Source organism: Mytilus californianus, unplaced genomic scaffold (assembly GCF_021869535.1).
Source record: "Mytilus californianus isolate M0D057914Y unplaced genomic scaffold, xbMytCali1.0.p SCAF_5, whole genome shotgun sequence".
NCBI classification, from domain to species: Eukaryota; Metazoa; Mollusca; class Bivalvia; order Mytilida; family Mytilidae; genus Mytilus; species Mytilus californianus.
Genome location: NW_026262701.1, coordinates 86,825,246 through 86,851,006, shown reverse-complemented (window position 1 = coordinate 86,851,006; position 25,761 = coordinate 86,825,246). Strand labels below are relative to the sequence as shown.

Sequence of the window (25,761 nt, the reverse complement as noted above, 5' to 3'; positions counted from 1 at the left end):
TTGAATCTAACTTTTGTTCTATTTACATCTGACAATATGTTAAATTGTTTAAGTGCTCATATATGTACATAGGAATTATATTGATATACAGATATGATTAGTAGGTTACTGTATGAAAATAAATTTTCTTTGGAGATGTCATATGGAAAAGCAAAAATCTTAAAACAGTAACCAGTTTGTCATCTTTATTCAGTCATTTATTGTGAAAGAAATGAAACTTTTCCACAGAATCATTTGTAGTTTACTTATGCATTTAAATTTTTGTTAGTTCACTTGTCCCATTGAATAAATACTGATATTGTTCTCTGTGGACTTTTATCACTTGGACCTTTAAATTTCTTCTAAGAGAAATCCATCGTTCAATGATTAATTTACCTGAAAAAAAAAATATTCTAAGTAGTGTATCAACTCACAAAACTGCATGTGATGTTGTATGTATTCAATATCATTAATAATATATTTTCAATCTGTTCAATTTAAACACTGATTTAGACATTAGAAGTTGATTACTGACAAAATTTTCAGCATTGTTCATATTAAATTTTTTTTGTTTTATGTTCAATGTGTAAACAAACACAAAAACAAAAAACACACAAATTTCAGTAGGCAGAAGGCTTAAAATATTTTGTCTGTAATCAACTCTTTACGATTAAATCAGTGTTTATATTGAACAGATTTGAAAAAATTTGGTGGCATAATGGGGAGATAACTTTGACGAAGTAGAATTCTGACTGCTATTGTATTCTTTCAATGGGACAGTACAGAGTAAAATTTAGAAGGATATGGTCTGAAGGTTTAACTTAGAGTAGGAAATTGCTGCAGTGTGACATTAAAAAATTGTATAAAGTCAAACTAAAACAAATTTCAATATTGATTTTGTTTGATGATTTTAGCAAAAAGCAAAAGAAGTAAGAGATGTGAGAAAATCACTGCTCCAGCCTCATCACAAATTTTTGATACAGATGGTAGCACAACATTTAGCATTAGACTATTCTGTATTGGAAGAATTTGTCTTGGATGCTGAAAGGGTGTGTATATTATTGTTTATCAATTTTTTCTGTAATTCTTGTCTCTCTAGTTGATAAGATATTGAACTTCAAATTTGATGATTTGAATACTTACTTGCCCTCACATATAATGCTGATTTCAATTGAATTTTATGAGGCTTCATGAAACCTGTTTGAGAGTTGTATCTGATTTTTTTTTTTAGCAGCAGTATTCATTTAAAAGCTGTGCCTACCTAAGCTAGCTTCCTGTAGTACCATAAGCGAGCACATTTTGACCCTGCTTTCCAAATTATTTATCCTCTAAATAATACATATTCATATTATTCAATGTAAAATCAATTATACCATCATGCTTTCAACAACCACTATTATCCTTACTTTAGATTCTCTTGCAAATTTAAGCTTATGGAGAGAATGAATGCAAACAAAGTAAAATTACAACTGGTATTTAGCTTGTTTTTCAGAATTTCTTGTATTTAATTCATATTAACCATACTGCATATTCATTTTGTTTTGTAGCAAGTTACACTGATAACAGATTTCTGTGTAAAAGATGGCAGTAGAAGTGTCAAGTTTTACTATCAGGAAGCAATGATACCTCTTCTTGAAGGTAATAAGAACTACAATCAAATATATGTATGTTATAATATTAATATCACTGAAACTGTCAATTGAATCCTTAAATAGGAATTTTCATTTTCGCTTATTATCTTATAAGTTGAAAACTAAAATAGATAAGCAGAAACTGTTAACAGCAAAAATTATCAGCATTACAAGCTCTACAAAAATGCAAATATAATCATGTCTGCTATAAAATTCACTTCTTTTGAGTGAAAACCTTTCTTATCAGGTTGCTCTACTCTTGTCCTGCTGTAGTAATAGCTTTGAATTTTGAACATCAATTCAATGGTCACCTTTATGCAAAGGTCAGTGTTATGTGTTTGCAAGAATGACCTTTATATTCAGTTTACTCAATTTACTCTTTTTAGGAGTTACTGCCAGATGAAATTAGATTTGACTATTTGAATAATCTTCTCAATAATTTAGGAATAAAAAAACTGAAACTTCAAATTCAGTACATTATTGCACATTTACACATTGTAAGTAAAAATATACTATTGCAAATTCAGAAATTATTGTGATGTTTTTATTAATGCAAAAAATGCTACTGTGTCAGGTTAGCAATAATAACAACTCGCATTTATAATTTCTGTAGGGATTTTCCTTCATAAAATTTTTGCAATCGCAATATTAGATTAAGCATTTTTTCTAGAGATCAAGGATTTACAATGATAATGAACACATTAACTTCTGAGTTTACAGTATAGAGATATAAGAGATTTGCAGGAAGGTAGGGATTTTTTTCTTTTTTGGCCAACAACATGAGTTACATGTTTTAGACAGGAAAACAATATTAACACTTACCATGCTGAATTGTTTTCAGAAAAAGTCTAATTTTCGTTTATTTGCAAAAATATGCAAATTATATGCAAATGAGGCTTACCCTGCTGCTGAAGCAATTGATTTCTTTAAATCTAAGGTAGGGGATCACGGGGCGGGGTGGTTGGGGTGAGGAGGTTCGGGGTGGGTGGGCGGGAATTTGCCCCAAAGTTGGTCATCAGGTGCAAAAAGCGTCATTTTTGACGATTTTTCGTCCTATTACTTGACCCCAAAGACCGAGGGATGCTGATATAGGTATCCATCTGTAGTCTGCATGTACAGTGGACCCCAGTAAACACATTAACCCCAACAGTTCTTAGGTTGGAGTGAAACTGATCTGGGAACACCAGTCTAAAGAAGGTCATTTGGACAAAAAGTACGGAATTTCACGATTTCTTCCGATTTTGGACTTCAACTGGACCTGAAACCGGAAGTAGTCGTTTCCTCTGCGTATTTCAAAAATAATTATGATCAGTAGATATATGCCTGCGGGTTTACACTATTTTTGAAAGTTTTAGGCCTCTGAACTTCCTGTGTAAGACACAGAAGGGAAGCCCACCCCTCCAGAAAAACCAGTTTTATCCAATTTCAATTTTCCAAGTTCGTATTTGAGCTCAAAATGCTACTTAAACATGAGAAACATGACAATAGATAGCCTCAGGTTGAGGGAACATGCATCCATTTCGAAATAAGTATCATAAAGTTGACCTCTAAAAGTATGGAGAGCCATTAGAGCCAAATAACGGTGGTCTGGGTCATCCCGTCATATGACGGGCTCAGCATGGTAAGGGTTAAAGCAGGAAAAGATCTTAAAAAAAGATTGAAACTATTTTTGTCATAAAATTTATCTGGTAGGCTGCTTTTTAGGTGGGTAGGTAGGCAATATGAAACAATTTAAATTTTATTTATGGTCTGACCTTAACACTAAATTCAATAATTTAAATGATATTGCACTTTTTAGGTTGAATTTGCCTGCAATATAATTTTCCAAAGAAAGTTAAGCAAACTACAATCATTTAACCTTATAACAATAAAAATCTTCAACATAAAATAAATGTCTAGAGACAAGATACACTTTTAAAATTTTACATTCTACCAATTTTTGTGTCTGTCAATTGGACATCTTAAAGCAAATTTTAAAAATTAAAAAATCTTATTGTACATATACACCTGACAGAATAAAGCAAATTTTGAAAATTCAAAAATCTTATGGTACATATACACCTGACAGAATAAAGCAAATTTTGAAAATTTAAAAATCTTATTGTACATATACATCTGACAGAATAAAGAATATTTCACATAATGCAAATTTATTACAGAATGTGGAAGAACAATACATGGAGCAGGAAAAGGAGCAGTAGCACCAAGAGTACTGGTAACAAGTGGAACAGGCGAGAAACTGAGAGGAATATGCATTTATTTTCTACGTACCAAAACTGATATTGCTTTAACCATAAAAAATATTTATGATGTAAGTTAACTGTTTTATTTGTTGTCTGCCCAGACAGAGGGATCACTATTCATCATATCTCATAATGCTGCAAAATCCTTTATCCATGTGCTATGCAGGGATAATACTTCAGCCCTGTTTTTATAACCTTTTGAGAAAAAAAAAATGTTGTTATGAGTGTCAAATTTACAATCTAAATGACTGTTCTTAATTAGGGCTGTTCCATTAAAACATGCATGGTACCCAGAGAAGGCACTTTGAAAACAGAGTGACCACCCATAGAAGCAATTTTAGAGTCCTGCATACAACAATATTTCACACCCACCCATAGTGGCAAATTTAAGTTGTCTTCCCTGGGTCCCATGTATGTTTTTATGGAACAACCCTTACAGGGATTGAAGTTAACAGTAGCACAGTTGCCCAGAACCCCTAAAATTTGATCTGAGCTGATAAAAAGTTTTGATTAGTAGCCTTGACTTTTTCTTGATCTTCATATTGTTTTGCTCTGGTATATTACATTGGGCTCTGAATATTAAAGACTGCAGCTTGATGAAATGTGTATGTGGCAATTATAGGAACATGATAAACTTTTCTCCTTTTGTTAAATGCTTCATAATACAAATGGTGGCAATCGTGTGCAATTTTAAAGTTTTACATAATCTCTGTTATGTGGAAACTGCACCACTTAAGGTTATACTTTTTGGGGTGTTAAATTAGGTATTATATCAAACCGTTATAAAGATTTGCCAGTGTTCTTCTGGCTTTGTTTGAAAAGATACCAAGTAATAAATGATAATGGTATTTTCAGGCATAAATTTTGACTTCTTTGGTCACAGTTAAAGTACTGAAGTATCAGTAAATGTCATATAAAGAAATCATTACAGGAATTAATCATAAATATAAGTAACATTTGCAAATGAAAAGATCTTAGACACAAAATTACCCCTCACATTTATTTACTTTTTGAAGTTTTCATCAGTTTTTTTTATGATAAAACCAGTTGTATGAGCTGAAACTTTTATGACTTGCGGTGGTATATTCAAACACAGTGTGTGAAACCTCTGCTTGCCAACTCGCCAAAGGTGAGTATTTAAAGAAACGAATATGATGAGCACTGATACTTGGTTATATATAACTCTCCAATGTGGCAAGTGATATAAAATTCTTCAACTAGCCAGAATAAAAAATTCTCTGACCAGTTGAAGTATTTTGACAGTTGTCAGGTCTTATATTGTCAAAGGTTCATGCATTTTAATATAAAAAAGAAGATGTGGTATGATTGCCAATGAGACAACTCTCCACAAGAGACCAAATGACACAGAAATTAACAACTATAGGTCACCGTACGGCCTTCAACAATGAGCAAAGCCCATACAGCACAGTCAGCTATAAAAGGCCCCAAAATGACAATGTAAAACAATTCAAACGAGAAAACTAACGGCCTAATTTTTGTACAAAAAAAGAACGAAAAACAAATATGTAACACATAAACAAACGACAACCACTGAATTACAGGCTCCTGACTTGGGACAGGCACATCTGTTGAACTAATTTCAATGTGGAGTGTTACTAAAAATGATATTCCTAGCTCTTAAACAGTTTATTTGTCGCAATTGGCAAACTAAAACATTATTATGATAACCTTGACACTTTTGAATCAGCATGCTAAAACCTACTATACGATCCCCACCTCGCGGATTTTAATTTCTTGACATGACTGAAATAAACATATTATGCATACAGTTGGGTATCAGTGAGTTACAAATAATACATTTAATATTTATTTTACCTTCCTATGGTCCATGTAGGTTTATTTTAAGCAAAGTACAGGATGAACAATGTATTTGTTGACTAGATTTGAAAGCTATTTTTTATACTTTTCTGAATGTTCAACAAGATACAAGATACAAGATGTTTTATTAACCAATCATGGTGTCCAAAATTTTAGCTATACAATCAAATGAATTACAAAATGAAGCACAGTAAACGATTAGAATGATTAGAATGATTCAAGTACCTTTAAACAAAAACATGTATACACAAGTTCAATCTGGAGGCATTGATTATGAAATATATAGTATAAAATTTCAAAATGGAATAGTTTTTAAGGCTAAATAATTTAAACAAACAAAAAGTAGGGATGTCAGCTCGGTTAGAGATAAATACTCGAGTACTCAGTGGTTTTACCGAGTGATACTCGAGTACTAGCTCGGTAAAATACAGATTTGTAAAATTACATAAGTTACAGATTTTACGATTTGTCAGTCGTTGTCTAATTGACTTTTAATCCCCCTAATTATGTGATACTAGAATTAATAGATCATTTATTAAATGAAATAATTAAGTAAACAATTATCCAATAAACAATTTAATAAATACGAATTGAACATCAATTATTACAAAGTCACACATGATCACACAACAGTTACATTCCTGGATTGTAAAGAAAACATATTTACAAAGGTGAGACGATTAAAGGCGCTGATGCGTTTAACAATCATTGATGGTCACTACGGGGTATGCATTTGTTCTTAGTCATAAATATTATTTTGTCCACTATTTCTGGTGAGAGTCAGTTTCGTAATTTTGTTACTAACAATCCTGCTGATGAAAAAATTCTTTTGGACAATACCGATGTTGCGGGAATGGCTAATATACGCTTTGCAAGAATTGTAAGCCTAGGGTAACTGTTCTCATTTGAAGCTCACCACTGTAAAGGATTTGTCTCAGGGCTAAGTTTTTCAGCGAGAAAAGAATTAAGTTCATCGTTATCCATTTCTGATTTTTCCGTAGATTCGTGAATTAGGAAATCAATCTTCGTTGTCGTTTCGGTTTTGGTTCGTTATCATTGCAATCCTGAGAAATGTTTGAAGATACTGATATTTTGTTTAACGGAATGTCATCTAGCTTTGACTCCAATACATCCTCTGCTGTTTTACGTTGCTTTTTGTCCAGAAAGGTTAAACGTTTATAACGAGGATCCAAGATAGATGCCCAAATTGGTGTTTGGTTTCCAATATCATCGTCGGTGGGTTTAAATCGCCGTTTAATTTCGTCAGCAAGTGTACTTTTAACTTTACGAACAACTGAGTTGTCGGTATCATTGGAATTCAAACTTTTCTTCAGTAATCCACACACGATAAGGTAGATTTGCGAAGTAGAAATGTGCTGTTCAGTAGACATGTACGTTGTTACATTAGAAAAATCATTCAAAACGGTTGAAACATCCGACATTATATCCCATAATGCATTCATGATCTTTTAATAACATTACCATATCTTGTTTCTTTGTACAGGAGGGATCTAGCATGATATCGTTAAGAACTTGTCCCTGCTCGACTAGGCGTTCCATCTTAAGTTGAGTTGAGTTCCATCTTGTTGTCACGTCCTGTATTAATTCGTGTTATGGTGCATTGAACAGTTTCTGTCGTTTTCTCATCTCAGCAGTTAATGTTGTAGAATGTTTGAAGTGACCGACAAGCTTAAGTCCTCTTGCTACGATCTTGGACACAGAACCTAGGTCAATTGCAGGCTTAATGCTTAATTGTAGAGTATGTCCAAAACAGCCTAAATTACCCCATTCAGGGCATCTGCTACCTGCATTTTCCATATTATGCCCATTATCGTGTACAACAGTGTCTATTTTAGTCATAATGTCAAATTCACTTGCAATGGACTGTAACTTTTCTGCAATATTTAATCCAGTGTGCCTTTCCGGCAATTCACGGGTACACAATATGTTAGCCTTCATTTCCCAATTTTCTGCTATATGGTGTTACGTAACTGTTAAATTACTGTCATTCGACGTAGAAGGCCATGTATCAGTGGTCAATGAAAAACTTTGAACATTCAGTTCTTTAATCAGATTGTCCTTTTGTTCATCGTACAACTTATCTATCCTAGATCTGATTGTGTTCCGCGATGGTACTTTATATTCTGGGATCACAATTTTCATCAGATTCAGAAATCCTTCTCCCTGTACGATACTTAGTGGTAGTTAGTCCTTCACAATCACATTAGTTATAGAAATGGTTATGTTTTCATGAAGTACAGTATTTACCTTCCTCGGAGAATTTACAAAACTGGTTATTGCCGTCTGATTGTCCGTTTTACTTTTAGCATTAAGTTTTTCTTCTGCAGGTTGTTTAGCTCTTATATGATGTAATATGTTTGTAGTTCACCCACAATATGTCAGTGAAACTTCACAAAGTTGACATTTTACGATTTTATCGTCAATACTGCGTTTAAAATATTTCCAAACAGACGACTTCGGTGGCATTTTAAATGATCAACAACATACAAATGTATATTATTTACACTTTAATACTAATCCATGATAACTATTTAATTTTCCCAGGGATATTCTCAAGAAAATCAATTGTATGAAAAGACGGGGACAATATCCCAAAGGACACTGATTAGTCGAGTATTATTTTGGTATTCGATACTCGGTACTACCGAGCAATACTTGAGTACTCGAGTACTCGTTGACATCCCTAATAAAAAGGCCTTTGGTGTAGAACAGTGTAATTATTCATGTTTTTTTAAATAAAAAATATGATAATCATAGTAGAAGAGGCTGCTCAATAACTCCAGCATTTGTACTAAGATTCATCCATAATCATTGGAATAAGGAAGTATGGTTAGGACAAAAAAACTTTTAACTTGTCAGTTGTGGTAAAAATGTAGTTGAAACCCCTCTCCTAAGGTAATCACAAGATTAGTTGACTGCTCCCCTATATAACTTAGACTACTATATGTTAATAGTAATTTGAATTTTCAAGTTACATGTATCAGTTATATATAGATTAAAATGATGAACATAAGTACATGCATTTAGTAAGTGGAATGGAATAATATGTTTTAATAATTATGTATGTAAAAGACAACAAGTTCCAAAAGTAAATCACTCACCAAGCTGGCATGTGGAATTTCAATTTGGCGAGTTGAAATGAAAAGTTGCTCGCCAATTTGGCGAGTAAGGAAAAAAAAGGTTTCACACACGGCAAACAAACCATATAATAGCAGAATATATTTTATCAATTCTTCCAATTAATGAAAGGGATGATTCTATTCAACTAATCTAATTATTTGAAATGCAGGGAGGAAAAAACACCTTTACAGTCTATTTTAACTTTTTAAAGTTTATTCATGTTGTATCCTTAGTATACATTTCTAATGGTAGAAAATATATTTTAATAGGAAGTGACTTTTGGAGTATTAGATGCTTCAGATCCAACAGGAATATTGACTGCATTTGAATGTGTAATGTCCAGTCTGTATCAACCATGCCTTACGGCACTAGAGACTTGGGGAGAGTTAGATAATGATCCTCATGGTAGAAAGTCCAGGTCAACTTTTATGGATAGCTATGAAAATTTTGTGAGCTTCCTTGGTCGTAAGTATTATTTTTCTGAAAGATTGGGCTAAAAAAAGTTATTAATGTTTTTGATTAATTAACAGAACCTCATACATTGTCATATTATAATTTATTAATTAAAGTAATTGCATATTTTTAAACTCTCTATTAGGTGTACATGTCCAGGGGAAAAGCAGGAATGAATATATTCCCATCAACTCACATTTAATATAATGCTGTCCAAGCAAGGTTTGAGAAAACTTGAGCATGCTTGAATGGATCATTGCAAAAGTTTTATCACAATATTTGGTTCTGTGTAGACAAGCTTTCTTTTGATTTTGAAGATTTTCAGATGTGTCTCTCCTGTGAGTTTTTTTATTATGGCCCCGCAACAAAGTTTTCAGGCCATATAATTTTACCCTTGTCCATCATTCCGTCATTCCATCATTCCGTCATTCCATCATTCTGTCATTCTGTCATTCCGTCATTCTGTCATTCCGTCATTCTGCAACAAACCATTATACAGACTTTTTTTCTAAACGCCTTCAGATATTGGGCTGAATTTTGGTATGTGAGTTAACCATGATGAGTTACAGATCAAGTTTAAGTTTTGTTCCACTCTGCTAATTTTTGCCAAAATTACGGGCTTTGGACTTCGATAAATTGTTGAAAATCACAGTTATGCGGACTTTTTTTCTAAACGCCTTCAGATATTGGACTGAATTTTGGTATGTGAGTTAACCATGATGAGTTACAGATCAAGTTTAAGTTTTGTTCCGCTCTGCTAATTTTTGCTGAAATTACGGGCTTTGGATTTGGATAAATTGTTGAAAATCACAGTTATACAGACTTTTTTTTTCTAAACACCTTCAGATATTTGGCTGATATTTGGTATGTGAGTTAACTATGAAGAGTTACAGATCAAGTTAAAGTTTCGTTCCGCTCTGCTAATTTTTGCCGAAATTACGGGCTTTGGACTTTGATAAATTGTTGAAAATCACAGTTATATGGACTTTTTTTCTAAACGCCTTCAGATATTGGGCTGATTTTTGTCATGTGAGTTAACCATGTTGAGTTACAGATCAAGCTTGAGTTTCGTTCAGCTCTACTAATTTTTGCCGAAATTACGGGCTTTGGACTTTGATAAATTGTTGAAAATCACAGTTATACAGACTTTTTTTTTCTAAACAACTTCAGATTTTGGGTTGATTTTTGGTATTTGAGTTTACCATGATGTATTACAGATCAAGTTTAAGTTTCCTTCTGCTCTGCTGATTTTTGCCAAAATTACGGGCTTTGGACTTTGATAAATTGTTGAAAATCACAGTTATACGAATTTGTTTTCTATACGTCTTCAGATTTTGGGTTGATTTTTGGTATTTGAGTTTACCATGATGTATTACAGATCAAGTTTAAGTTTCCTTCTGCTCTGCTGATTTTTGCCAAAATTTTGCTCTGAGTCTACCATGATGAGTTACAGATCAAGTTTATGTTTCGTTCCGATATGCTGATTTTCATGTTGTTTCAACACATCTTCAGTACGTCCCCTTCCTGTTTGCTGATAGGTAATTTTTCTACTCATTGATCAAGGAAATTTTTCATCAAACTAGTATTGGTCTTGAGAGCTGGATACTGTCCATGCATGTTTGTGTCCACATGTGTTGTTGAAATTGCAGATTTTTCAACTTTTTGAGAAGGGGCCATTTGTGACGTTCCGACACATCTAGTTTTGATTAGTTTTGATTAGCTTTTAAAGTTTAAAATTTTTAGTGTTTTGTTCCATACAGAGAAGCTCCCTGTCTGTTTTGCCTATTTTTTAAATTTGTTGTTCCAGGGTTATAGGACTGATTTGTCAAAAAATTTTACATCTCCGAAAACATTTAAAATTATAAAATTTGTACACAATGTTTGGTCCCCTCTTATCTTGGTTTATTTTCAAACTGCAATTCCAAAGCTATGGAACTTTTCTTGTTAATATATAATAAATTTTAAGAATGTGATAGCTTTTTGTATATGTCTTCCACAAAGTCCATTATTTTCATGTGATCTTATAGAATTTTAAAACTATTTCAAGACTTGTTAACATTTTTCTGTTGTGAGACTTTAATGGTCACTTTAAGGCATATCATGTGCTCAATTGCAACATTTATTTTAATGCCAATTAATGATAACTTTAGCTTTTTATAAAAAAACATTATTATTTTGTTTATCTAATTAAGAATTATTTAAGCTGAGATTTATGTGCAATGCTTACAGATGCACAAGCCAATTCTGGTGAATGTGTAAGATTAGCTAGTAATACCAGTGAAAAGATCAATTTGCAAGAGATAAAGACTGCACAAGACTGTATACAGGCTGCAGCCAATCCTGATATAGTCTGTGATGTAGAAGAATTAGCTACAGTTTGGTGTAAACAAATTGAACAAGTAAGAAAATAATCTTAGCCTAGGACAAAATTTTTTTTAGTAAAATTTCATTTTATGTAATCAGTAGTGACAGTAATCTATGTGTTGTAAATTTTACTTATCAATGGCAATTTGCATCATTTGCTGCTTAATTTTGATTGTAATTCTAAAAAGGATAATATTGAAAGATTTGCCTCATTGGAAGTAATTTATATATTGAATATTTATTTGTTGGCTAGAGCTTTATTTCTCAAATTGTTTCATTTAAAGATTTTAGCAGAAAGTGACCAGATGAGGAAAGAAGCAGATGATACAGGTCCTATGGCAGAGTTGGACCACTGGAGACAGCTAATGGCCAGATTCAATGCCTTGTTGGAACAAATAAAAAGTCACAATTGTCGCATGGTCATCAATATTATCAATATTTCTAAATCAAAAGTTCTTAAGGTACTTTATTATGTTATATATAGCTCAATTCACAAAAAGCTATACAAAAGAACTAGGAACCATTTGTGGCCTTACTGGCTCTTAATTCAATTATATTTAAAACTAACTTGGATTTTCAAAATTAAATGTTGAATGAGTGTACTTTAATTTAAAAATGCCGGTTTTAAAAGAATGTTCTCTTTTTCTGAGGTATGTAGCTGTGAAACGACAGTAAATTCAGTAAAGTGGCGAAGTTATGCAAAATCTTGATTATTTGATTTGTACATACTATTACTTAGAAACAATATAGAGAACAACTGTCACCCAAAAAAGATATTTATTTTTGGTGAATTTACTGGTCTAAATAAGCCCAAAATCTACCTTGTCCTCTCCACAATTAAGTAATGTTTGTGAAACACATGCTTTGTCAAGAGGGAAGCACAATCCCTTAGCCTTTGAATGGTGTTTAGTGTAAGTATACCCCACGCAACGAGTTGCAGGGTATAATGTTTTTGACCCGTCCGTCAGTCTGTTTCTTGTCATCGCAACTCCTCTCAAACCACACAACAGAATTTCACGAAACCTTTTTAGATAATAAGGACATACTATGTAGTTGTGCATATCGACAGGAAATTACGATTCAATTCTTTTTCTAGGAGTTATGCCCCTTTGAACTTATTTACTTTAATGTACTACTGCAACAGTTTGTCATCGCAACTCCTCTCAAACCACACAACAGAATTTCATGAAACCTTTTCAGATAATAAGGACATACTACGTAGATGTGCATATCGACAGGAAATTACGATTCAATTTTTTTTCCAGGAGTTACGCCCCTTTGAACTTATTTGCCCAATATACTACTTCAACCTTTTGTCATCGCAACTCCTCTCAAACCACACAACAGAATTTCATGAAACCTTTTCAGATAATAAGGACATACTACGTAGATGTGCATATCGACAGGAAATTACGATTTAATTTTTTTTCCAGGAGTTACGCCCCTTTGAACTTATTTGCCCAATATACTACTGCAACCTTTTGTCATTGCAACTCCTCTCAAACCACACAACAGAATTTCATGAAACTGTGTAGATAATAAGGACATACTATGTAGATGTGCATATTGACAGGAAATTATGATTAAATTTTTTTTCCTGATACAATTTTTTTTTCTTACACTTTACACTTATTTTATTTCTCCAATGACAATGTGGGGACGTGGGGTATATGAGCGCGCTCACTAAGGTTCTTTCATTTGTGTTATGTTAGTTAAAATGTATTTTGACATTTCATTACTTGAATTGATTTATTTGTTTATGAATTATACCAGGTTGTATTATGATGAAATGGAGATCAATAAAACAAGATGTTGTATACAATTTATGCTATGATGGTTCAAAAACAGAATAAGTGACAAAAAAAAAATCCCTCAGGTTAAAAAACAGAAAATGCATAGAATAATACATATTTGAAAAATTCATAAATGAAACAGTCCAAACCAAATATGAGGATGCAGATCGAAATAGCATTAATATTGTAGCAAACATATTACTTTACAGCATGTATATACACAAACAAGAACTGTTCTATTTAGTCTCTACACTTCTCCCTGCTAGATGCAGACAAAGAAGTTAATTCTAATGATTTTATAATCTTGCCACAGCTACATTTTAATTCTTAAGTTCATGTAAAGAATTATGTCTTAGTCTTAGTTCTTTTTTTGGCAAATTCCAGCTATATTAAGGTCCATGCTTTTTTTCAGAAATGGAAGGAATTAGACAAGAAAATAACAGACAGTGCAAATGAAACCAAAGACAATGTGAAATACTTGTATACACTAGAGAAATATTGTGAACCTTTATACCGCTGTGATCCGGTAATGCTGTTTTTAGATTGAATACTAATGTACTATGTGATACACATATTTCAAACTTACTCATACTGAATCATGATGTCAACATTCCAGTTTCCAAATATAATTTGGTATCACCTAACATCAGTTCTTTACCAAGTTTAGTTGTACAATTACATTGATACCAGTTCTGAATATAATTACTTAACAAGTTCTCACTTTTTTCAAAGAGATTTCATGGTAGAAATTTATGTAAACTTGAAGATATGGTAAAAACATCAGTTACTCAAAATGTATTTATAAGTCCCATTTTAATAGGGTTGGTATCTTCACAATTGCCAGTTGGGAGGAGGGTAATCTTTTATTGATTTCTAGGTCAATATTTTTAAGTGGTTAAGGATGTTTCCTTCGTTACTTTTCAGTTTAATCTAAATAATAAGTAAACTCTCAGACTTTTAATAGGCAACATGAATGCATTAAAACTTTTGCTCTGCAACCCTATGTTTCCCAATGTTTTTAAAGAAACTATTTCTTAAATACACTTTTGGTAAATCATTTTGAAATTCTTGTTATTTCTAATATATTTTTCATACAATTAAAACATTCATTTCTTCTCCGACATTCATTTTATATAAAATTTCTAGAGATATCTTTTTCTTGCCAAAATTTTTGTATAGGTTTTCAAATGTTTGTATCTCGAAAACATACACACTGACTGGCATTTATGTTTCAATAATTTTGGTGCATAATGCATTATCTGTCATAAAAGAGATCAATTGAGAAAATTTTGTTATTTTGAAATTCAATAGCAAACATCCTTAGAATAAAGTCAAGACAAGAAATACACTGAAATTTTGGGGGAAAGTTTGGTTTTTAGATAGTAAAACAGACATCAAATTTATGAACCTTTCTAGAGTATTTATTATATGAAATAGACTTGATTTACAAACATAGAATTTTATCATGAATTTTTCAGGTTTCTATGACAAATTGTTTGCCAGGATTAATCAATTCTATTCGAATGATCCATAGCATTTCTAGATACTACAACACCTCAGAGAGGATGACATCATTATTTATAAAGGTAAACATTGATATTTTTTTAAGCTTTTTTTGCATATGAAGGATATATTTTTTGGCCCTTTAAATTTTTTTCTGGAATTTATTATAAATCATCATCATCATGAAAACAAGATTTCAAGATACTGAACTAAACTTTACTGATTCTATACATTTTTGTCAATGAAAGAACTTTGGAGAAAAATTTGACAGTATTATTTCAAAGAATTGCTGTGTTTTCTGATTTAAAATAGATAGAATGAGGAGACATGTTTTTGTGTGTGTGCATTTTAAATAAAGATTTTACTTTGATTTATAAAGGTGACTAACCAGATGGTAACTGCCTGTAAGAATTACATAACAGACCATGGAGTAAACAGGATATGGGATCAACAACGACAGCCTCTTATAGAGAAACTGCAGAACTGTGTAAATCTTTACAAGAATTATCAGACTGTATTCCAGAAAACTAAACAGAAAATTGAACAAACTCCAGGAGAGAAGCCATTTGAATTTTCAGAAATGTACATTTTTGGAAAGTTTGAAACATTTTGCAGAAGATTAGATAAAGTAAGTTTCTTGGTGATTATTAAATTCAAATAATTTGCAGTTTTTAGTTTAGCAATGTCTAGCTGTGACTGCATTGGTAAAACATTTGATAATTACCCAAATAAACGACAAGTATTCAACAGGCTGATATGACTCTTATATTATCATTTTATTGAGATTACCATGCAATTCTTCCTCATTATGAAACCTATAAAATGTTATGACGAGAAAACTTACTTGTAATACAATAAGGTGATCTAATTTTCTGTAAGGTATTTTTCGTATATGAATGCCAACAGTATTCTTTCTTGCATTTACCAAAGGTTTCATTCTATTAAACTATTTTTAGGCAGTAAAGCTGCCTTATGCTAGCACTCTACTTGCACTTTCCCCATGAATACTGAAATAGGTGCCATTGTCCTTATCTAGCAGGCTGGTAGTTCATGTATAACTAATTGGACACTTTTTTCATGCATTTAGTTCTGGAATACAAAAAATAATTTAACCTTAAATGATCGTTGAACAACCCAAAATCAATGATGTTGCACATTGGAAATAGTGCTAAATGGAAAGTCTTACATTGAGTTTTATCTTCTGTGCTTTTGATAACGATGTTAAAGAACAATTGTATGAAATTTCTATATACAAGTCGTTTACATTTACCAAATTACAAATTGCGCATGGATATCGTTTGGCGGTAATTTTAAACTAGTAGACAAAAAGTAGATTTCAGGGATTTATTATAAAGATGTGGTTGATACTATATTGCAACTTTGTTTACATGAATCGTACCTATTACAGTGTCGTTTAAACGTAGCAGTCATATGGCAGTCTTTAGGCAGTCATGCATTGATCACTTTATTAACACTTTCGTTCCTTTCTATTATATTATTCCATTTTATTACATAACTGGCCTTGTCAAATGAAGTTGTTATAGTTTGACGACAAATGATTCAGTGGCTTCTAAGTTCAAGATTTTGGTCACGTGACAAAAGGTCAGAGTTTATCGTGTATGCATTGTTTTCGGTTGGTTTTTATAGATCGATAACATTCTATTTTTATAATTTCTTTTGTCATGGAGACAAAAGGAAGCGCTAGTAAACAACACATAAAAACAGACTGACCATTGTTAATGATCTTTATTGAAAGAATTAAAACATATTATATGTGACAAAAATATTTTATTGAATTTAACAAGAGACATATATTTCCTTGATTTAACACTGTGACGCTGACATATCCAGCATAGCTCTCAATCATTTTTTGGGTTTCCTGTTCTTTTGATCGTGTTTGACCCCGTAATTTCAAATTTCAGATAACAACTGTATACCTTTTTCTCAATCTAAAAATTGGAATGTAAGTAACCGAAATCCACTCTACTGCTGCCAAGAAAAAATGGTTACTACTCAAAACTTTATAAATAGGGAAGTGAAGTTTTTTTTCTTCAAAATCCAGTTTGGTCAAAGCAATGAAGTATATTACTAGTTATACATCCTTGGTCAAAGTTGAAATAAAATTATCCGTATTTGACTATAGTTCCTCAACTTCAGAAAACAGTGTCAGTGGACTTGTTATTTTTTTTTTTTTTTTTCATAGAACGGAGGAAACGCATAAATTTTGCACTGTAGAACTTACGTCGACCAAACTCAGTGTTCTCCCCAGGCCAATATAATATTGGCGAGTGGTCCTTAGACCTATTAGTTTTAGGGCTGTCCTTTATTTCTGGCCCATGGTGCTATAATTTTCAGTAAAAAAATTGAAGTTGTAAACTAGCACATTAAAACATTTATTCAGCGTGTTGGTCCTGAACAAAGCAAGGTTCATAATCATGAACATAATATTAGCCTTCTATATAATATTTTGTCTCTCTGTGTGTCCGTCTCTCTGTCCGGTCTTGTTAGCGCTCTCACAGGTACAATTCTTGCCAGATTTTTGTAAAACTTATACTATAGGTTAATATCAGCAATATCTCGGACAAGTTTTATAATGGTGGCTGATCGACTTTTTTAAAAGAGTTATGCCCCTTGGAAATATTAAGTTTATGGAAAATGGCCTAGTTAGCGCTCTCACAGGTACAATTCATGCCTGATTTTTAAAGAACTTATACTATAGGTTACTATCAGCAATATCTCTGACAAGTTCTATAATGGTGGCCGATCGACTTTTTTTAAAAGAGTTATGCCCCTTGGAAATATTAAATTTATGGAAAATGGCCTAGTTAGCGCTACAAAAAAAAAGTGTTTTATTTAGTTATCGCCCTTGTACCTTGGATAGATAAAATATGTGCAATGCAGGGGACATTGGAACTCTGTTCTTTTGTCATTATTACTTTTGCCTTGGTTTTCTTTTAATTGCCCACAGCACACGCAGTGCTTTGATTTTAAGGTTTATTGAACAAATTTGTGTGTCTTCTATTTTGACATACAATTCGATCTGTGATTGTCACTTGTTTAATTCTTTGCAGACATTTTGGTGGAATTTTTTACTTAATATTGTCAATATTGTTTTTGCCTGTTATAATATCAATATCAGCCTCAAACTTTTATCATTTTGCTGTTTACATGTTCACCTGTAAATCCAAACTTTTGTTATATTTGTAAGAAGAAATTTGGGATATATATTAATGAAATTGCAACCCAACAACACAAACTTACACAAAAGACATTTAGAAATCAACAGACATTCTTCGACATTAGATAAGTGTCTGTACTATAAGGAAAAGGATAAGTCAAGGTTTAATTTTCCCTAGGTCTAGAATAGTTGTCATTAAATTAAACTAATACTTTCAAAGTTCTACGATAAGTTACAGAAAACTCTTAACACCAATTTTGTAAGTGTTTTGCAATTATTTTTATAGGAAGAGTTTTATGCTTTGGTTTTTTTTTTTTCAGATCATCACTCTTCTGAACTACATTCAGATATTTTCCACATTATCAGAATCTAAGGTAGAAGGAATAGAAACATATGGGGGCAGATTTCAGCAGATCTTGGGTAGCATAAAGAAAAAGCCATATGATTTCTTAGATCAAAGAAAAGTTGACTTTGATATTGACTTTGAAGACTTTAAAAGACAGCTGGGAGACTTGGAGGCAAGTAAATACTTCTTTACCTATTAGATTCCAGGTGAAATTTGTATTAAAGTAAGCCTCAATGTTACCAGGTGTTAGTATAGTGTTTGTGAATACTTATTGAACAAACTTTTATAAATGCAAAGGAAATTTATTCCATACTGATAAAAAAAAGCAACAAATACCAGATATTAGAATTTATTAATTTCATCTTTGGTTACATGTTGATCTCACAAAACAGAAAGAAATCATTTTCTAACGAAATACATAACTAACCAACCATTCATCCAGTATTTAGCATGTATTTCACCTATTTCTGGTAAATGATGAATAGATATATGAATGGTCTGCTATAGAATTAGTTAGGATTCAATTCAATAGGGCAAGACCAGTGTGAACTATTGCCATCACTTGGTGTACATAGTTAATTGTCTGTTAATTTTTCACATTTTTATCTTCACTGATTACCGTAGATAGGCTTGTATAGTTCGCACTGGTACATAGTCCGCACCCCCTTCTCCCCACGAAATTTTAGGTAAAGAACTTTTTGTAACTGTTAGAAAAGGTCTAATGAAACTCCGGTAATTTCAAATCCTGTGCGGTCGTTTGCGGTATTTTCTTGGGAAAACCTGTTTTCCATCATCAAACAGAAGCTGAAACTGCTTGTAAATGATTCTAGAATGCTTCATGATTGTTAAAATAAGTTTAATTCACTTAAAAAACAATTTAGAAACTTGTGTATGTTTAAACAGGAAGTTTAAAAAGCACGTGTAAAAGAAGAAACTAACCGGTGAGAGTCGAAATCCGTACATAACAGATATCACTAAAATACGACTTTGAAAGTAAAACAGTTCCATCCTTTTGTAAAACAGTCTTTAATATATCTATCACATTAATGTTTGAAGGGTCTTAAGCTAATACAAAACATATCAGTCAGTATAAAACACCAAAACGAAACGAACAATAACCGATTACGTTTTGTAGTTTACAAATTCTAAGCTGGTTTACGGTTGTCTTTTTCACTATGTTTGTATCGTTTCAATCAAGCAGATACCAGTTTATTTCAACCAATGCATTGAAAAGAAACAAGAAATTTGTAATGAAAGGTTTAGTTTTTTTATTTATCAGTATTAATTTGATATTGAATAGAAATAACTTATTAATATGGATGAGTTAAAATTATTAGTTTGAAAAATGATAAGAGCGCCCTCTACAATATAAATAACAAAGATGGCGGAACGTAAACAAACCACCTCGCCCGCGAAATTGAAATTTTTCTCTTATTTCTTGCTTATTGTACTCTATAGTCCGCACCCCGTCTTGAAGGTCCAATTTTGGAGAATAAAACCGCGGACTATACAAGCCTTTCTACGGTACTGAGCAAATTTTGACAAACTTTCACAAGAATAATGTTAGTAAGGCCCTTAATATAGTTACCGTAGAAAGGCTTGTATAGTCCGCGGTTTTATTCTCCAAAATTGGACCTTCCAGACGGGGTGCGGACTATAGAGTACAATAAGCAAGAAATAGGAGAAAAATTTCAATTTCGCGGGCGAGGTGGTTTGTTTACGTTCCGCCATCTTTGTTATTTATATTGTAGAGGGCGCTCTTATCATTTTTCAAACTAATAATTTTAACACATCCATATTAATAAGTTATTTCTATTCAATATCAAATTAATACTGATAAATATAAAAACTAAACCTTTCATTACAAATTTCTCGTTTCTTTTCAATGCATTGGTTGAAATAAACTGGTATCTGCTTGATTGAAACGATACAAACATAGTGAAAAAGACAACCGTAAACCAGCTTAGAATTTGTAAACTACAAAACGTAATCGGTCATTGTTCGTTCCGTTTTGGTGTTTCATACTGACTAATATGGTTTGTATTAGCTTAAGACCCTTCAAACATTAATGTGATAGATATATTAAAGACTGTTTTACAAAAGGATGGAACTGTTTTACTTTCAAAGTCGTATTATAGTGATATCTGTTATGTACGGATTTCGACTCTCACCGGTTAATTTCTTCTTTTACACGTGCTTTTTAAACTTCCTGTTTAAACATACACAAGTTTCGAAATTGTTTTTTAAGTGAATTAAACTTATTTTAACAATCATGAAGCGTTCTAGAATCATTTACAAGCAGTTTCAGCTTCTGTTTGATGATGGAAAACAGGGTTTTCCAAGAAAATACCGCAAACGACCGCACAGGATTTGAAATTACCGGAGTTTCATTAGACCTTTTCTAACAGTTACAAAAAGTTTTTTTACCTAAAATTTCGTGGGGAGAAGGGGGTGCGGACTATGTACCACTGCGAACTATACAAGCCTTTCTACGGTATTGTCTGATTAGTTGAAGAGCATGACTACCTTCTGAACTTTTTGTTCTGAATAGTCAAAATAAAAAAATTCTATTCTTAAGTAGGCTACAGGGTAAAATTTTACAGGAGTTCATAGAAATGATGATCATGAGACCCTCTATAATAAATCCTAATTAGATAGGGCAACCTTAATTCTTAACTGTAAGAGCTATTCCATTAAAATGTATGTGGGAGGGTAGGAAGAGACTTTCAAAATACCCCTACAACCAAGAACCATTTTTTAGATAATTTTGCATAAGGCCAAAAAAAAATATATGTCTGTTTACGGTTACCTGACCGACCCTACTTTTGAGCGCCGACCCTAAGTCATTTTATTTCCGTCCTAAAGTGAAAAATAAACTGAACTCGTGTCAAAAGCGAAGTTAGTGTTGCAAATAATATAAATCAATTGCCTGATACATCTCAATGTTCACAATCGTGAATATGACAGCTGTTTAAGGAAATTCGCAACTCGTGTGATGAAATAAACACTTTGCCGCCATTTTTACCAAGGGAAATAATCCAATCATTAAAAATACGGGTAAACTCGGCCCATAATCAACTCGGACCACAACATGACGAAACGGCATGACTCAAAATCATGTCACAAAAAATAAAATGAAAAAATAAAATAAAATGGAAATACCGACCTATCTACCCTATTTTTTTAAAGAATGTAACCTTAAACAGACATAAATTTTTTTTTGGCCTAATGGTAATAGACGCATACTGAAAAAAGACCCATGACCCACATTCAATAATTAAACTTCCCTCCCTACCCTCCCACATACATTTTAATGGAATAGCCCTAAGGGCAAAAAGCAAAAACTACAATAAAGAATTTTAGTAATAAAATTGACATCTTCATTCTTCTAAGTAAAAGGAACAAATCAATCTGAAATATTTTTCTATCCATCATTGTGTGAGAAGCCCTCAACTGATTAAAAACTAGCCATCATAGGCAGTTTTTGAAAATAATTTTCCTATTATATAAAAGTCTGATCTTTTTAAATTTTTATATCAGTGACAATTTGGCTATCTACTGAGCCTGATTTTGTGGATGAATGCTGGTTAATAGGATCATGAACATAAGAGCAGTGTCACGTTTTTACCATACTATTAGACTTTAACACAGAATATCACTGTACATGTTGAGTCTTTAATTTATGTGAAATTATCTTCTTTTCCAGACTGGCCTTGAAAACTTTATGGACAGTTGTTTCTCAAAAACTGCATCTACAATAATGGCATTAGAACTGCTAACTAGGTAAGACATCTAAATTGTATTAGACTGAAACTGAGTTCATGTCAAGTACTGTTAACAGTTTTTCTTTTGCCAGCTTTGCTTCTGAAATCTGTCTGTTAGAACTTGAATGCAATTGCAGCACTGAAAGGTTTGATTTGAAAATTTTTAATGTCATTTTATACTTATCTCCCATTAAAAATTGATGATGAATTTTGCAAATATTTTTTTCAGAAAAATTGTTTGATTGGAAGTTTTTGCACAACAATATTCAATCTTTTGACAAAACACATATGCTAATGTTACTATTGAAATTTAAGTTGCATAGATGGTAAGAAGTTATCAAAATTTTTACCAGGTTTGACAAACTGAAAATACCATCACTGAAGATTGATGGCAAATATGCTGTTATACTAAAACAGTATGGAGAAGAAGTGGAAGAAATCAGGAAAGTATGTTATATTATTCCCTTAGTAAAATGATTGCAGAAGGGGTCCAGGGTTAAGTAAATATGCTGCATTTTCCATCCTATCATTCATTTGTCTTAACTGTCTGTATCAGTGTGGATATTTGTTAATTGTAAACATTAATCAACCCATCTGTCCATAACTGTTGAGCTCTAATCTTGTTGTCGTTCTTCATCTAGCACAATCAAATGCTTGTCTATTGATTACTTTTAAGATCAAGGTCACAATAAACTATTAAGCCATAAGAGCTTTTAGGCAGAGGGAAGATACAGTCATCATACAATGTCTAGTGCTCAGCCATTGGTAAGCTGGAATACTTTTTAATATCAAGGTCATGTCTTGTGTCAAGATCAGCAGATAGCATTATAGAGAACCAGTCATTCAATTTATTGTAAGGAGTATCTCGGGTTTTTAATGCTATTGTTTTATTGCTGTTATCTGTTGATTTGTTTTTATTAGTCACTCAGTGATTTTACAAATATACTTTGATGTAAGAAAATCTTTTCTGAAAAATTTGGGAAATTAATTTGAAATTGAGAAAGAACTACCGTTATTCTAATATACTCTATGTCCATGTGCATTTCCATATCTAGAGTCAAACCTGATTAAGTGCTTGGCCTGCAAGTATTAAACTTTGTATGTAGGTATATTTAAGTTCTTCCTATTATTTGCAATAAATATTTGTCATGTTACCTACTGATAATCTGATTATGTTTGGAATACAGTACTCAGCATTTATGCATCTGTATGAATGGGTAATTATACACCAATGCTATAAAGGACATGCACAAGATTCACCTTATTTGCTTATAAACCTATTATAATCGAAAATCACTCAAGAGCATGCATTTAGATTATTCTGGTTTATCTATTTTCTAGCCTATTCTCAACAGTAATGTGACCCATAGTTCATGATTGATTGACTTTTGTTAAGGTTAACACCCAAACAAACCTTGGTTAAGTTTTATGTTGGACTTCATATCTCAATCACTATACATAATAGCATCATGTTAACTAGTTTAAGGCTGTTCCAAAATTTATGAGGTTGGTGAATGAGAGGCACTCAAATTAATTTAATACAGGTGATTGCATTTTCCTTAGAGTTTTGTAAGCATTATATGTAAAATGAAAACTTTAAAAAAAAAAGTGTCTCATGCACCCCATGGGTTTATGCTGGAACAGTCTGTATGCACTTTGACATGCATTTTTGATTCATTAACTTATAAATTTTTTTCTGGGTAGGGTGACAGGTTTTAGTTACTGCAGACTTATACCATGTAAACACACACGATAAAAATCCTGCTCAAAATGTTGGTCTAATACAGAGCAGAGTTCACATTAATATTACATTTACATATCCTTTTCCCGATATTCATATAATATTTACCACTGGGCATGAAACACCAATTTATCATCTTAAATCATAACTTTCTTAATGAACTTTTTGTTGTTCCTCTGGAAAGGAATTATTCAATTTCAAGAGAGCTGGTACCAAGCTTAATTCATGTCATCTCATACTTACTTCCCTTTCATGGAACACAAGAAATTTTTTCAATGTTCAGTTATGCTGTTTGATGTAATTTTTGATAATATGTTGCTCTTTCTAGGTAAGCTATGATGATATGATGTAATATCAGTTTATTTCTGATTGTCTAATAATGTGTTCCCATAACAAAATAAATAACGCTCAGAGAGGGTTGACTAGTTTTGAAAGCTGGAATTACCATCTATAATCAGTGTAGTTAAAAATATCATATTTTCAGTCATTAACTAGATTTTTACTTGAGATTGATTGATTCAGCTGGAAAACTGGCATTATGATAGAATTCCTTACACCTTGAAGCCAGCAGGTTCAAATACAAAAGCTTTAATGTTGACAGGTTAAAATAGTTATGATATAATGTATTATTTTAATTGTGATTATGATATATTGCAGCTTTATATGAAGTACAAAGAAGAGCCACCAATACCCAGGAACATGCCACCTGTAGCAGGGAAGGTCACATGGGTTAGACAGTTATCACACAGGATAGAATACCCTATGTTGATATTTATGGTATAAATAGTATTATTAACATTTTAATCTCTGCTTATTATCTCATTTTTTGGGGGTCACCTGTCCCATTGGGGCCAAATGAAATATTGCCATCAGTTATATGCGTCTATATATTTCAAAAGTGGCTGTACTTAGAGTTGTTAAAAATGACACTTTTTGAAAGGAGTGATTTTCAGTTTAGTTGAAGTATAAAGTAAATGATGTTTGTCTGTCCCATTCAACAAATGACAAAAATAGAAATATAGGGATAACGTGCAAGTAATTATTTAATTATAACTATAATTACATTTGTGGAATGCCATGTTTTGTAGACCTGAACCTAAGAAATAATTAGATGATTTACAATTTGCAAAGCTTAGTGTAACATATCTTAATTCAACATCTTTTGTAGTAAAAAAACAGGATTCATTAAAAAAACGATAGCAAAATGAACCTTTTGCTGCTATAAATGTTCTCCATACCTTTTAATTTTTGGTAGGAACAATCAGCCTGCTTGAAGACAGATGAAGCAAAGAAGATAATAAGAGCATATAACAGGATAGCAAAAGTGCTAGTAGAATATGAAGTACTGTACCACAATGCATGGATCAAGTCTGTGGAAGTTGCTACCACATGTAAGATTTGTTTAAAGCAGCACTTTAAAAAATAATTCCTCTAGGAGTGGGGGCTATATTTCATTCACCTTGTCTGATTGTTCGTACGGTTTGTCAACAGTTATTTTCATCACACATTTCTTGGGCACTAGTAAATAGAATGACTTCATATAAAGTGTGAGGACTTTTCTGGTCTTTCACACACCTACTTTCTGTCAGGCGATACTTTAGATTTTCAATATTTTGAATGAATTTTTAATTTTTTGTTACACTTTTCTCCACTACTGAACATGATGGCTTCATATTTCATCAGCAGCTTGGCAGTAATGAGTTGTTATATGACAGTGCTTTTTAAAACTTCTTAATTTCTTATTCTTTGAATTACTAATGGAGGTATGCTTAGAATGATAAACGCA

At 32.2% G+C, this 25,761-nt stretch overlaps 1 protein-coding gene across 1 annotated transcript in view; it reads left to right on the top strand.

Moving 5' to 3' along the window:
- The window catches only part of LOC127701706 (dynein axonemal heavy chain 8-like), a 166,696-nt gene that overhangs the window by 184 nt on the left and 140,751 nt on the right, over positions 1-25,761 (top strand). Inside the window, exons 2-15 of the mRNA XM_052205709.1 lie at positions 894-1,028; positions 1,527-1,617; positions 3,770-3,921; positions 9,103-9,298; positions 11,516-11,685; positions 11,935-12,111; positions 13,856-13,969; positions 14,922-15,029; positions 15,326-15,574; positions 18,445-18,642; positions 22,177-22,253; positions 22,588-22,681; positions 24,633-24,752; positions 25,231-25,366. Coding sequence (XP_052061669.1) covers positions 894-1,028; positions 1,527-1,617; positions 3,770-3,921; positions 9,103-9,298; positions 11,516-11,685; positions 11,935-12,111; positions 13,856-13,969; positions 14,922-15,029; positions 15,326-15,574; positions 18,445-18,642; positions 22,177-22,253; positions 22,588-22,681; positions 24,633-24,752; positions 25,231-25,366 — 2,017 coding nt within the window. The remainder of the gene's footprint in view (positions 1-893; positions 1,029-1,526; positions 1,618-3,769; positions 3,922-9,102; positions 9,299-11,515; positions 11,686-11,934; positions 12,112-13,855; positions 13,970-14,921; positions 15,030-15,325; positions 15,575-18,444; positions 18,643-22,176; positions 22,254-22,587; positions 22,682-24,632; positions 24,753-25,230; positions 25,367-25,761) is intronic.